Source organism: Lycium barbarum, chromosome 7, assembly GCF_019175385.1.
Source record: "Lycium barbarum isolate Lr01 chromosome 7, ASM1917538v2, whole genome shotgun sequence".
NCBI classification, from domain to species: domain Eukaryota; kingdom Viridiplantae; phylum Streptophyta; class Magnoliopsida; order Solanales; family Solanaceae; genus Lycium; species Lycium barbarum.
The window spans coordinates 127,214,148-127,225,987 of NC_083343.1; the positions used below are offsets into that span (position 1 = coordinate 127,214,148).

Below are 11,840 nucleotides of genomic sequence, written 5' to 3' on the forward strand. Positions count from 1 at the left end.
TTTCATGGGACCTGAACTCGTTAAGAGATCTCATACTCGCAGGAGATAACATCTGGTTATCATTATACAAACAGACTAAATCTCTTTCACTGGGAAAAAAACGTGTCCGTTGGACAAAATGATCATCGTATACAAGTCACTAGAACGTAGAAACTTTATAATACAATCCATATCTAGAGTGACAAAAGCTCCCTTACGAACAAAATGTTGGGTCACAAGTACCCCCGGGAACTTAATCAGAGAAAAGGTACAGAAAGCCTTAAAAAGGCAATAAATATTATGCTCCATTCTCTGCTGAGATATTTTTCTGAGCCAACATCTTCTCTATAAGCATCTTGAGCGCAGGTGCACTTGCACGACATTTATCATCTAAAAAGCATGATCTTCCTTCTTCAGCTGCTTTACATAGGTGAGGATCAAGTGGTACTTTCCCCAAAAAAGGAACACCCATATCACTGCACATCTTCGCAGCACCTCCACCACTGCTATCAAAAACGTCAGTTAAGGCAATCAAGTTTAGCATTTCTGGGGCTTTTTCTTTCATATAAGACATGGCCCACTCGGTCATGTCTTTCTGCTCACCAGTCTCTGACGTTCTCATGAATTTGAATTCCGAAAGCGGCTGGGAAAGACCACTCATGTTCTCAACAACGCCAAGAACCTCCACTCCGACTTTCTTGCAAAAACTAACTTCTTTCCTAACGTCTATTAAAGATACCTGTTGTGGGGTTGTGACTATGACTGCGCCATCTATTCCAGTTGCTTGGAGGAATTGAACGATCGAAATATGCTCATCGGAGGTCCCAGGTGGAGCATCAACCACAAGAAAATCAAGCTCTCCCCAATAAACTTCTTTGAGAAATTGCTTAATTAGACCGTTCTTGCGGGGTCCTCTCCATATGACAGCTTCATCAGGGTTGGGCAGCATGAAACCAATTGACATGACCCCAAGGTTAGACTCGACATAAACAGGGGACCATCCAATGTTACTCTGGTGAATCTCTTGTCCTTCGAGACCAAGCATCTTTGGGATGCTGGGCCCACAGATATCAATGTCGAGGAGACCTACTTGAAAATCCATAGCTGCCAATGCAAAAGCAAGTTGAGCTGAAAACGTACTCTTACCAACTCCACCTTTGCCAGATAAAACTAGTATTTTGTGCTTCACAGTTGCCATTCTCTCGACTATTGCAACCAAGTCTGCACGAAATCATAAATACAAAAACGTGGAATATGAGCGTCATGTGTATAACATTGATAAATAAGCCAATCATGCTACCACAGGTAAAACAAATTAAGCAATTGGGAAAACCTGCATGTATTGGAACACAAAAATGTCCCAACTTGGTAAACTACACAATCTAGTTAGTCTTACACTATCGACCACTTTATCATTTTAGAAAACTCAGTCAATAATACCCAAAATTTCCTTTACCGCTCGATACAATATATATTTTGTCACTCTATGCAATGTTATATACACAATAAAGAGCTACTTGAGTTTCCCATATCTATATGAAATCATCAAATCAAAGTTCACATACCAAAACAATAGTTTTAAAATTAAAAACGGTAATCGAAACGGAAGATAGATGCCCTGCCGGAGAAGTGCTTGATTTCATTTAGGCATTCTACAGTGTGAATGTTAGCACATTTGTTTGTGGTGAAGATGATCCTCTGTCTCTCTTTTTTGGATTAACAAAAATGAGTCATGGCAGAACAGTATAATTTTATTGATGCTCATTCCCCATCAAAGATTCTTGAGAAAAGAAGAACAAAATAGACTTTCGTTCAACTTCTTCTTAAGCTGACTTCCTGCTGCAGAGACTAAAAACTCCCATCCTACCAATCAATCGCAAAACATGCACTGTCAAGCTCTGTATATCTCTTTCTTCCTCTTAACATATGGCATTCTAAGTTTATGTCTTTCAATGAACTTTCTGTTAAAGTTAAAACTTCTCTTTTCTTCCTTGTAATCATTCCCTAGTAAAAAGGGCAGCCCGGTGCACTAAGCTCCCGCTATGCGCGGGGTCCGGGGAAGGGCCGGACCACAAGGGTCTATTGTACGCAGTCTTACCTTGCATTTCTGCAAGAGGCTGTTTCCACGGCTCGAACCCGTGACCTCCTGGTCACATGGCAGCAACTTTACCAGTTACGCCAAGGCTCCCCTTCAATCATTCCCTAGTAATGGTTTAAATTTTTAAACTCGCTCCTGAGTTAATGATTTCATTAAGATCAACTGAAACGAATTTAAGCATCCATCCTTTGTGACTTTAGGTACTTTATGAGCATGGTTATAGCCAAAGACACCAAGAAGATGTAATGACATAAATAACAAATATGAATGGTAATTACTGGGAAAAGACTAGCTTTCCGAACATTAAGCGCCCAACAGTGACGTATCTAGGTACGTTCTTGTACTTTTTTCTTCTCTCTTTTTATTGATAGGTCATTCTTATCTTGTACTTTGATGACAAGAGCACTCCTACTGCTACTAGTGCTTCATATATAATGAAATTGCAAATAGTTATACAATAGTCCCCCCATTTTGTTTCACTAACTTAGTTTGAGTGTCATGTTATTAAAAGAAAGCAGTACTATTAAGCAATACCAAATGCATATATTCCCTATTCTAGAAGACAGAAGCTCTTGGAATTTTCATAATGTAAAACTAATTGGAACATAGGGATGTTTCTTTATTATCATTTGAAACAAACATATTGATAATAACAGGTGAAATTTTTCTACTTTTTCGGAAATTGTGTCACGAGTAGGTCATCATTGTGACATTGTGCAGACTTGAGGGCATTAATATATATCATAGAAAACTATACGGCGAGTCACAAAGAGAAAATAGCTGGGAACATTTTAATCCTACTGAAGAGTCTGCCAAGCGTCCCATAGAGAGTGACAATCTGAACTCAAAAATCCAATTCACATTATCAAGTAATGACTTCATCACCAATCAGTTACTTGAACAGAGAATACATCAAAAGGACAACAATGATAGTATCCAAGGGTATGAAGCTATAATGAAGATCAGTTGAATCTAGGGTTCAAATTTTTAATTGACCGAAAAATCCTTCTAGCGTCAACCCTTAGGACTAACTCCAACCTTCAAAACTCGGAGATAAGGGGTTCACCCTCTGCCCTACTCCACTTAAATACCTGGTTTAGTTCGCATGCACAGGGTTCGAACTGTGACCTAAGTCACAAGTCCCACAACCTTCACCACTTGAACTAAGCCTTGGGACAAGACTCGGGATCAAATTCATCAAAAGGGAAAAACTAGATGTTTTCTTCTTATTATCTGCCTAAACTTTGTGTCATAGAATTATTAGATCAACTCCTTTTGAGCCGAGGGTCTATCGAAAACAGCCTCTCTACCCCACAAAGCCAGGGGTAAGGTTTGCGTACATCCTACACTCCCCAAACCCCACTTGTGGAACTACACTGGGTATGTTGTTCTTGTTGTATGTAATGTTGGGAGTATACTATACACAAGCTCAGGAACTGCAAAATCGAAGAAAAAAAAGAACTTTACAACATCTTAAAGTCCCAAAATTTACACCCAATATTTCAAAGGTAAGAAAAACAAGCTCAAAATAGTATCTCACATAATCATATCATGCACAAAATAAACAGAAAAACAGTGATGGAAAAACTTAGGAACAAGAAATCACCCGGGTCAGGTCCTTTAGGAGCAGTAGCACAAATTTCTTGATTAGGGCATCCTTGACAAGCATCACCTTTCCCTGCTGTTTCAGATTGTGGACCTGGGCAATCTGAATAAACAAACAAAATAAACCAATTAGGGAAAACAGAACTATACACTTAAACAATCAAATCCAACAACACACCCAATGTAATCCCACATTCGGTCTGGGGTGGGTAGTGTGTAAGCAGACCTTTCCCCTACCTTGGGAAGTAGAGAGGCCGTCTCCAATAGACCCTCGACTCATGGAAAAGCATATCAAAGCAGTACGGAAAACAAATAACAAAAGTAAAAAAGTCACGGCAAAATACTAGAGATAGCATAACAAAGCATTATTTAAAAAAAGTAACTACAACTAAATAATACTCCCTCTGTCCCAATTTACGAAGCACACTTTCTTTTTTGATTTGTCCCAAAACAAATATTACCTTTCTATATTTAGAAACAATTTAAATTTAAAGCTTATTTTGGATCACAAATTTCAAAAATTCTTTCTTTTTACTTAAACACTGTATCAAGTCAAATGGTGTCACGTAAATTGAAATATTTTTTATACTATAATCGAAGTATAAGGAACAACAGATAATATAGATGCTTAAACAATCAAATCCAAGCTAAAAAAAAAAATATTAAATCTTGAAATAAAGAATATACATACGTTCAGGAGCATTCTCTGGGATTTCACCGTTTTCCATCTTCAAGAAAACTCAAATACAAAGCACTAAATAAAAATCTAAACTTTAATAGCTGCTAAATCAATAGTTGCAAATTTTCAATACCCTTTTTCCCTTGAGGTTTTTAGAACTTTATGCAAATTTCTAGGTCTTTTTTTGAGGTTCAGAGAAATGGCTGTAAATTTGGTTTATTGCGGCTATGGAGTTATCTAATAAAAAAGTTGGATTAAAAAACAAAAAAGGTTTTTGATGCCGCCTTTGACTTTTATTTTGTATCATGTCCATTTTAATTTACGTGTCTTAGTTTGACTGAGCATCAAATTTAAAAAAGAATAAGAGGGTTTTGTAATCTCGTGGTTCTAAATTAACCTAAATTAAATTAACAATATTTATAATATACTAAAATATCATTTAAATTTTGTGATTTTAAACTTGTTGTGTATGGAATGTTTGAAGGAAAAAGGGTCCAAAATACCGCTTCTACTTTGAGAAAAGGACTAAAAATATCCTTCACTATAAATTTGGGTTAAAAATACAGCTCCTGTCATAAAAGTTTTCAAATATACATTTGTCTTAATGGAAATTCCCAAAATAACCCGATTTCATTTTTAAGACCGCTCCATTTAAACCCTACCTAACTAAATAAAAAATCCATATAGGTTACTCGCTCCTGTGCCTAGTGGCTCTAGATGTAGGACTCAGGAGCAAGTTGGTCGCATATGGGTTTTTAATGTAGTTGGTCGGATTTAAATAGAGCAGGTTTAAAAATGAAATCGGATTATTTTGAGGGATTTCCATTAAGATAGAGGTATATTTGAAAATTTTAATGACATGAGGGGTATTTTTGATCCAAATTTGTAACGAATGATATTTTTAGCTCTTTTCTCAAAGTATAGGGGCATTTTTTTTTATCATTTTCCCGTGTTTGAATTATTAACTTCTTAAATATAGAAAGAGACACTCTTCTTAGGATACGTAAAAAAGGAAAGTAATTAAGACACTTTAACATGGGACGAAGGGACCCTATATTTCAAGGCGGGTGACAGTAGCATCCATATGTCTAATGCGGGTCATAATAGTACCTTTATATGTCTCTGTGCCCAAATGCCATGAGTAATATAGTTCGTGAATGAGATCATCAACAACACAACTCACAATAATTTTACGTGTAGTGAAATATTTTCTTTTTCATGCATTATAAGCTTCAAGATCTCTTCTGTTTTGACCAGTGTTAACCTCCTCTGGACGAATCAAAACATAACTAATACCTTCAAGAGCATTTTGCTCTTCGAGTATATACCACATCTTACGAAATTTGACTCCAAGTGTCATAATTCTCACCATTTAGTTTTTCATCCTTATTTAAGTAGGCAATGATGTTTTTCGATGCCATATCTGTTTATTGATACATTTAAGCATGCTTTACTCATCAATATTTTTACTTTAAACAATTTATACACTTGATAGTCACACTCAAATAAATTAATTCTCATAATAACTTCACATTTGGTGTAGAATCAAAAGGTTAGTTCCAATAATCACCTATAATTTAAAGCAAATTAAAAGGAGAGACAACAACGTAATTCCATATATTAAAAAAAAAAATCAACAATAAATTACAAGTCTGCAAGGACATAATTCTCCTACTTGGCTTCAAGTATTCGAACCTATACCAAAAAGGTTGACTTGGCTAAACATAGTGATAAATGTCAATTAGTTTACTACCCCAAGATTCTCTCGGCAAAAATTGCTAAAGCTTCTTAATCCGTGATTACAATATAATTAGTCGTTCATTTCAATTTAACCAAGAAAGGTCAATATGACTGAAGCATTAGGAGACATCTTAAAAGTCTTACTCTCTGAGTTTCTTCTCTTCTTCCCTTTGTACAAACCTTTGATCCCTTAATAAATTTTGCGCGCCCTCGGGACATCATTCCTTATGACTTCAGGCCCTTGGAAATATGTCATACGATGATGTACACTTCTATGTTGTCCTCTAGCTCGACTTTGAGAACTCCCGCTTGGAGTATTTCGAGCTTGTCCCTATCCGGTTATTTAAAAACTTGACTAAGACCCCTCATATCGGGGATGCTTTAAATGGGATTAGGTTCTTTTCTTAATTTATTTATATTCATTTTTAAGTACACATAATATATTCATATAACGTTTTGAAATTTAGTAAGCTTAGAAAGCTCTCAAAGAAAAGTACCTTGAAAATTCTAATCTTGAATTTGGATCTTGGTGATGCATTTTCATATTTAATAAAATTAGCTCATGCGTGCTTTTCGCGTGCATCTCGTGCCTCACATGTGCGTTTTTCAAGCAACAATTATATATACATATGTATGCATAATTCTTGTATGAGTACACAACAAATGCAGAAGAGTGAAATCACTTTATAACTAACTCATCACTCATAATTCTCATTTCTTTGTGAAAAAATTTTCCCCCTAAGTGTCGGTCTACTACTTTACAAGTTCCAGAAAAGTAAGCATTTCGAGGTGAAAATGAGTCAACTTCGAACTAATGAAATTTTCACCTTTTGTGTTTATTGTCAAAGTTTCAATTCTCGTCAGTACAACACAAAACTTATTGCTTATTGCCATTTGGTTATTAGCTATATTATACTGAAGGTAGCCAACAAATTACGCAACCTCCTAATGCAGTAGTAGCAGCAAAAGAGGAGTCCGGAAACTACAAAACAATAATACATGTACTATCGGCGGCTCTGAATAACAGCTCCGCAAAATACTACGTCCAAATAAAACAAGAAACCTACAATGAATATGTCCAAATCGGAGAATGACAAATGAACGTCGTTTTCATGAGATAAGGCATGGACAAAAGTATAATATCGAGAAATAAGAGCTTTGGAGGTGCATTTCGTACGCCACTCGTGCATCTCGTGCGTCAACAGAAACTGAATCTTTAGCCTTGCCCTTTGATCCTTGAAACAAATTATGCCCAAATCTAACACTTTGCAAAAACTCTTGATTCACCAAAGAAGTTAGCACGAAGCCTGTATACGAATTATAAGAGAAGCAATTCCTCTAAAGACTTTAATCCTGAAAAATCCGGTAAAGCAGGGCTGGCCCAAGGGCAAGGCGGCCCAAGTGGCTGCTTTAGGCCCCATCAATATGGAGGCCCAAATTTTCTTGTAAGTAGTACTTGTTATTTAAAAAAAAAAAAATTGAAAGTACAATTTTCATAAAAATTAGGAAGTGAAATTGGCTTTTTTCTTCATTTATGCACAATCATCATTATCACAGGGCCCACATTATTTTTATCCTTTATTAATATAAATATATTCTCTCTCTACTTGTACTTCACTTTTACTTTATATTTCACTTTGGCCTTTCTCCATTCTCCGATCCTCCAAATTTCAAGTCTTGTTTTTCGTTGAAAAAAAGTCAATTGCCAATTCTTTTACTTTTTTTCTAAAATTCTAGCTTTGCATCAAGAGTACTCAAGCAGTGAAAATAATATCAAGTTTTATGTTTATCGGATCAGGTTTGATTGTTCTATATTTTATTATTTTGCATTTAATTTTTTTTATTTTTTTTATTTTTTCTTCATAGTATATGTTATCTTTTTTGTTATTTTTAAAGTTTAAATATGTCATCTAGAAAGTATGAATCCGGATATTTAAAACTCCAAAAAGAGAGAAAGATTGAAACTTGAATACAATCTCAAAATGTAGCCGTTGATAAATTTTAATAAAGAACAAAAATTCTACAATTGAAAAATATGGTGGAACTTACTGTAGATGAGAAAATTGGTGATAAGGTTAAGTTAGACAATAAAATAAAATTCAAGAACAAGTGAATTTGATCTTGAATGTCTTGGTATTTAATTTGCCTTCGTTGCCTTTGATCTTGAGCGCCTTGCTATTTGATTTGCCTTCGTTCTTGATCTTCGGGTAATTGAAACTTGTAGAGAAGTGCTTGAATGCTTACATCTTGTAGAAAACTTGTAGCGTTTGATCCACGAGCTCCCTCTGGCTTCTTGTTCTAAATTCTGGTCCCTTTTTCTGAATTATGAGGCCCCTATTATAGTTGTAGGATGGAGGAGTTGTGATAAGGACAGACTCCTTTCGGGCAATCAGATTTAAGTTGATATGACTATATTTGATTGGTCGGAACATGTGACTTATACACGCGACACATCTTCATTTGCCTTTGATTTGACTAGGCATGCTGCATCATTCTGACATGCGGCATGATACTATTGACTCCTTCGTTTGACTTGGCGTGCCACATCATTGACACGTGGCATCAAAGTGGGCTTCTAGAATAAGATGTTATCTTGGGCTTGGCAAAGTGGGCTCATCATTTGAAGCCCAATTAAATGGGCTAGCCTAACGCATTTGGACTTTTTCATTAAATTCGTATTTATTGGACTTAAATAACTAACGCAATTATATTAATTCATAATTTATTTATTTGGACTAATATATCTTAAATATAATCCCAATTTCTTATGAATTTAAATTCAATAAAATTTCATTGTCCACCTAGTAGCACTTGGACAAAAGGCCCCAATTCTACAGCCAACACAGAGAATCTCCTGATCAAAAGGAAAAGCCCAAAACTCTATAATCTCAACTATGGCTTCATGTTGGCCCTATGCATACAGTGGCCCTATGCATTTAGTGTAAAATTTATAGGCTATTTAAAAGTGTAGAATTGAGAAAAATCAATGCTTTTAAATGGGAGTGCAACATTAAGAAAGAAAATTATTGAATGAAAACGATCAAAATATGGGAGTGTAGCAATAGAAAGAAAAAGACTGAATTTTATGGGATCACTTGTCAGATCACATTGGCTAAAAATAAAAGAGTTCGGAAAAGAGTGATGTTGCTCAAAATGGAATCGAACCCATGAACCTTGAAAACCAAAATCGGCGTCTCAACCAAAGCACCCAATACTCATCTTTATCTGTAGGTGCTAATGTATCCTTTATGTTCAATATTTAACGGATTTGAACATAACTATTCGAGTTTCCCCTAAAGTTGGTGGGTGCTTATAGTACACGTGGTCCCCCCTTGTATGCATAGAAGTTCAGCTCCACCATCTTCCTGTTAAGCTTCTGGTGATTGAGTCCACGCCCTATGACTTTCTGGATAGTCAGTCTAATAATAAATGCTGAAGTCCTGCTCTTCTTCTGAAAAACTCTCGAGTTCCTATCATGCCAGATGTGGTATACACATGCTGCAAAAGTAGTCATGTAAACCATAGCATCTGCAAAATTACCTTTAGCACAAGCTACGATAGTTTGCATCTCTCCTTACCAATCAAGTACTGGTCGTGTCCTCCCTAGCCACCTTAAAAAGATTACTCCAAACTACAGAAGAGAAAGGGCATTGCAAAAACAAATGCTCTATGGTTTCATCCTCATAAGAACAGAAAGGACAGTCAGTGTCGTTGGTGATACCCAATAAATCAGTCTCTCTCTTGTGAGGAGTCTTCTATGAGAGGCTAATGTAAGATGAAAAGTCAATTTGGGATGTCCCTCAATGTTATATGTTAGTTTCTTCTATTGGACTTTCTGAAAGCTCCCCTCATCTTGAGATATATATAATGTCTTAATGGAGAAGAAATTCCACTATGTTGAATTCAGTCATAGCCATTCCTGCAGCTTCAATATAGTACTCCTTAGACTTTAAGATCTTTCGCACAACCCAAAATGCATGTTTAGGCAGTAGACAATATAGGTTGTATCTTCCCATAATAAGCATGTATCCATTTATCCCATAGCCTCTCTTTCTTCTTGCAAATACACCACATCAGCTTACAGATAGCGGCCTGATTCTACATATACAAGTCCACGACATTGAATCCTCCTTCAACTTTAGGATGGCATACAATATACCAGGTTAACAACGCTTTCTTGGAATCTTCAGCCCCTTCTGTCCACAAATATGTTCTACAAGCAGTTTCAATCATCTTCAACACTTCCTTTGGAATCATAAAGTCTCGTTCTTATATTTAGGTATAGCTTTGCTTGATTTACCACGTCACATTGAGGTACAGTCTCTACAGATTCATTACTGGTCATGGGAACTATATTACTTTTTTGGTGCTATGATAGTGGCTTTATCTTATTTTGTTGTTGTGTTTGTATGTGTTGTCGTTGCCCGGAGGCAGACCATTGTTTCTCTGGAGGCGCAAGATGATTCTCTACAAGCACTGTCCATGGAGAGGCATTGTGAGCCTAGTGTCATTGTCGACATATTTCCATCGATTTCATTTTCTGATGAGAGAAGTGCCGAATTTGACATATGTGCGATATGTACGGTCGAGTTTGACAAGGTAAAACTCTTATGAGTTCTTTGTTTTTGCCTCACATATATCACCATGATTGCTGTTACGGGCTGCCTTCATTGTGCCTTGGCGCCCGTAACCCTGCATGCCCCGAGCGGGCCAAACGAGTGTCAGCCGCGCTGGCAGTGCCAACCGCACAGCCGCACAGGCAGTGCCAGCCCACAGGCAGTGTCAGTCGCACAGGCAGTGCCAGCCCACAGGCAGTGTCAGTCGCACAGGCAGTGCCAGCCCACAGGCAGTGTCAGCCCCGCAGGCAGTGTCAGCCGTGCGGGCGACGTGCACCAACATGGGTGCCGAAGGACGAGAGTCCACAATCATCATAGATATGCTCCATTGCATATCCTAGGAGCAGCAAGGGAGTGTAGCAAGGATCTGAGATAAGCCCACGGGTCGTCGACGCTCGAGCGACCCCGTGCGAGCCTGAGTGTCAGTCCCGAGCATTTCCGAGCCACAGATGGAATCTTGGGATTTCGGGTGAACACACCCTTCCTAGGATGTTATTGAATATGCTTACCAAGTTTGGCGTCATTTGAACATCATTTACCTAAGGGCTTGACTTAGCCAAGGAGCAGTGTCAGTGTCAAAGCTCCTAAGGCCATATCGCGTTCCACGAGCATGGGAATGAGATGAAACTTCATGGAGGAGTGAAGGAAGTCAAGAGAAAGAGTTAGGAACAGGCAGCGCTTCATTTGGAGTTCGAATCATCAAGCAAGACCAAGTGTGATTCTCGGGCAGAATCATGTCCAGTGCTAAACCTTGGGCTTTTCTTTTTAAAGCATATATAAGGGGGGCAGAGGTGTCTCAGCTCAGCCAGCCTCCCCCGTACGTGCCACCATTAAGCCGTACTAAGTGAGCATCCTTGGGGAACAACCTCAAGGGCCTGCCTAGGCATCCCCATTGGATCCTAGGTACCCATACGAGTCACGCAACTCTATGGGCGGCGCTCGGCCACAGGCCAGCGTTGGGCGCCCAACGAGGGCCGGAGGCTTGACGTATGGACCGACTATGCCCTGCGGGCTATCCTTGAGAATAAGAAATCCCTCCGTGCCGATTGAACACTCGAGGCATCCATCCTAAGAGCCTCGTGTGTTGACTTGTGAGCTTGGCTCAGGTTCAGCCTAGCGAGCA

At 37.9% G+C, this 11,840-nt stretch overlaps 1 protein-coding gene across 1 annotated transcript; it reads right to left on the reverse strand.

Moving 5' to 3' along the window:
- LOC132604310 (cytosolic Fe-S cluster assembly factor NBP35) lies at positions 1-4,609 on the reverse strand. Its single transcript, XM_060317765.1, has 3 exons — positions 4,374-4,609; positions 3,684-3,785; positions 1-1,200 (listed from the first exon to the last, which is right to left on the reverse strand). The coding sequence occupies exons 1-3, from the start codon at positions 4,408-4,410 to the stop codon at positions 278-280; spliced, it is 1,062 nt and encodes a 353-aa protein (XP_060173748.1). The 5' UTR covers positions 4,411-4,609; the 3' UTR covers positions 1-277.
- Between the last annotated feature and the right edge of the window lie 7,231 nt (positions 4,610-11,840).

Coding starts and splice junctions, on each gene's coding strand:
- LOC132604310 (XM_060317765.1), bottom strand. CDS start 4,410: ATGGAAAACGGTGAAATCCCAGAGAATGCTCCTGAAC. Junction 3,786..4,373: donor CCCAGAGAATGCTCCTGAAC/GTATGTATATTC, acceptor TTGTTTATTCAG/ATTGCCCAGGTCCACAATCT. Junction 1,201..3,683: donor TCCTAAAGGACCTGACCCGG/GTGATTTCTTGT, acceptor GATTTCGTGCAG/ACTTGGTTGCAATAGTCGAG.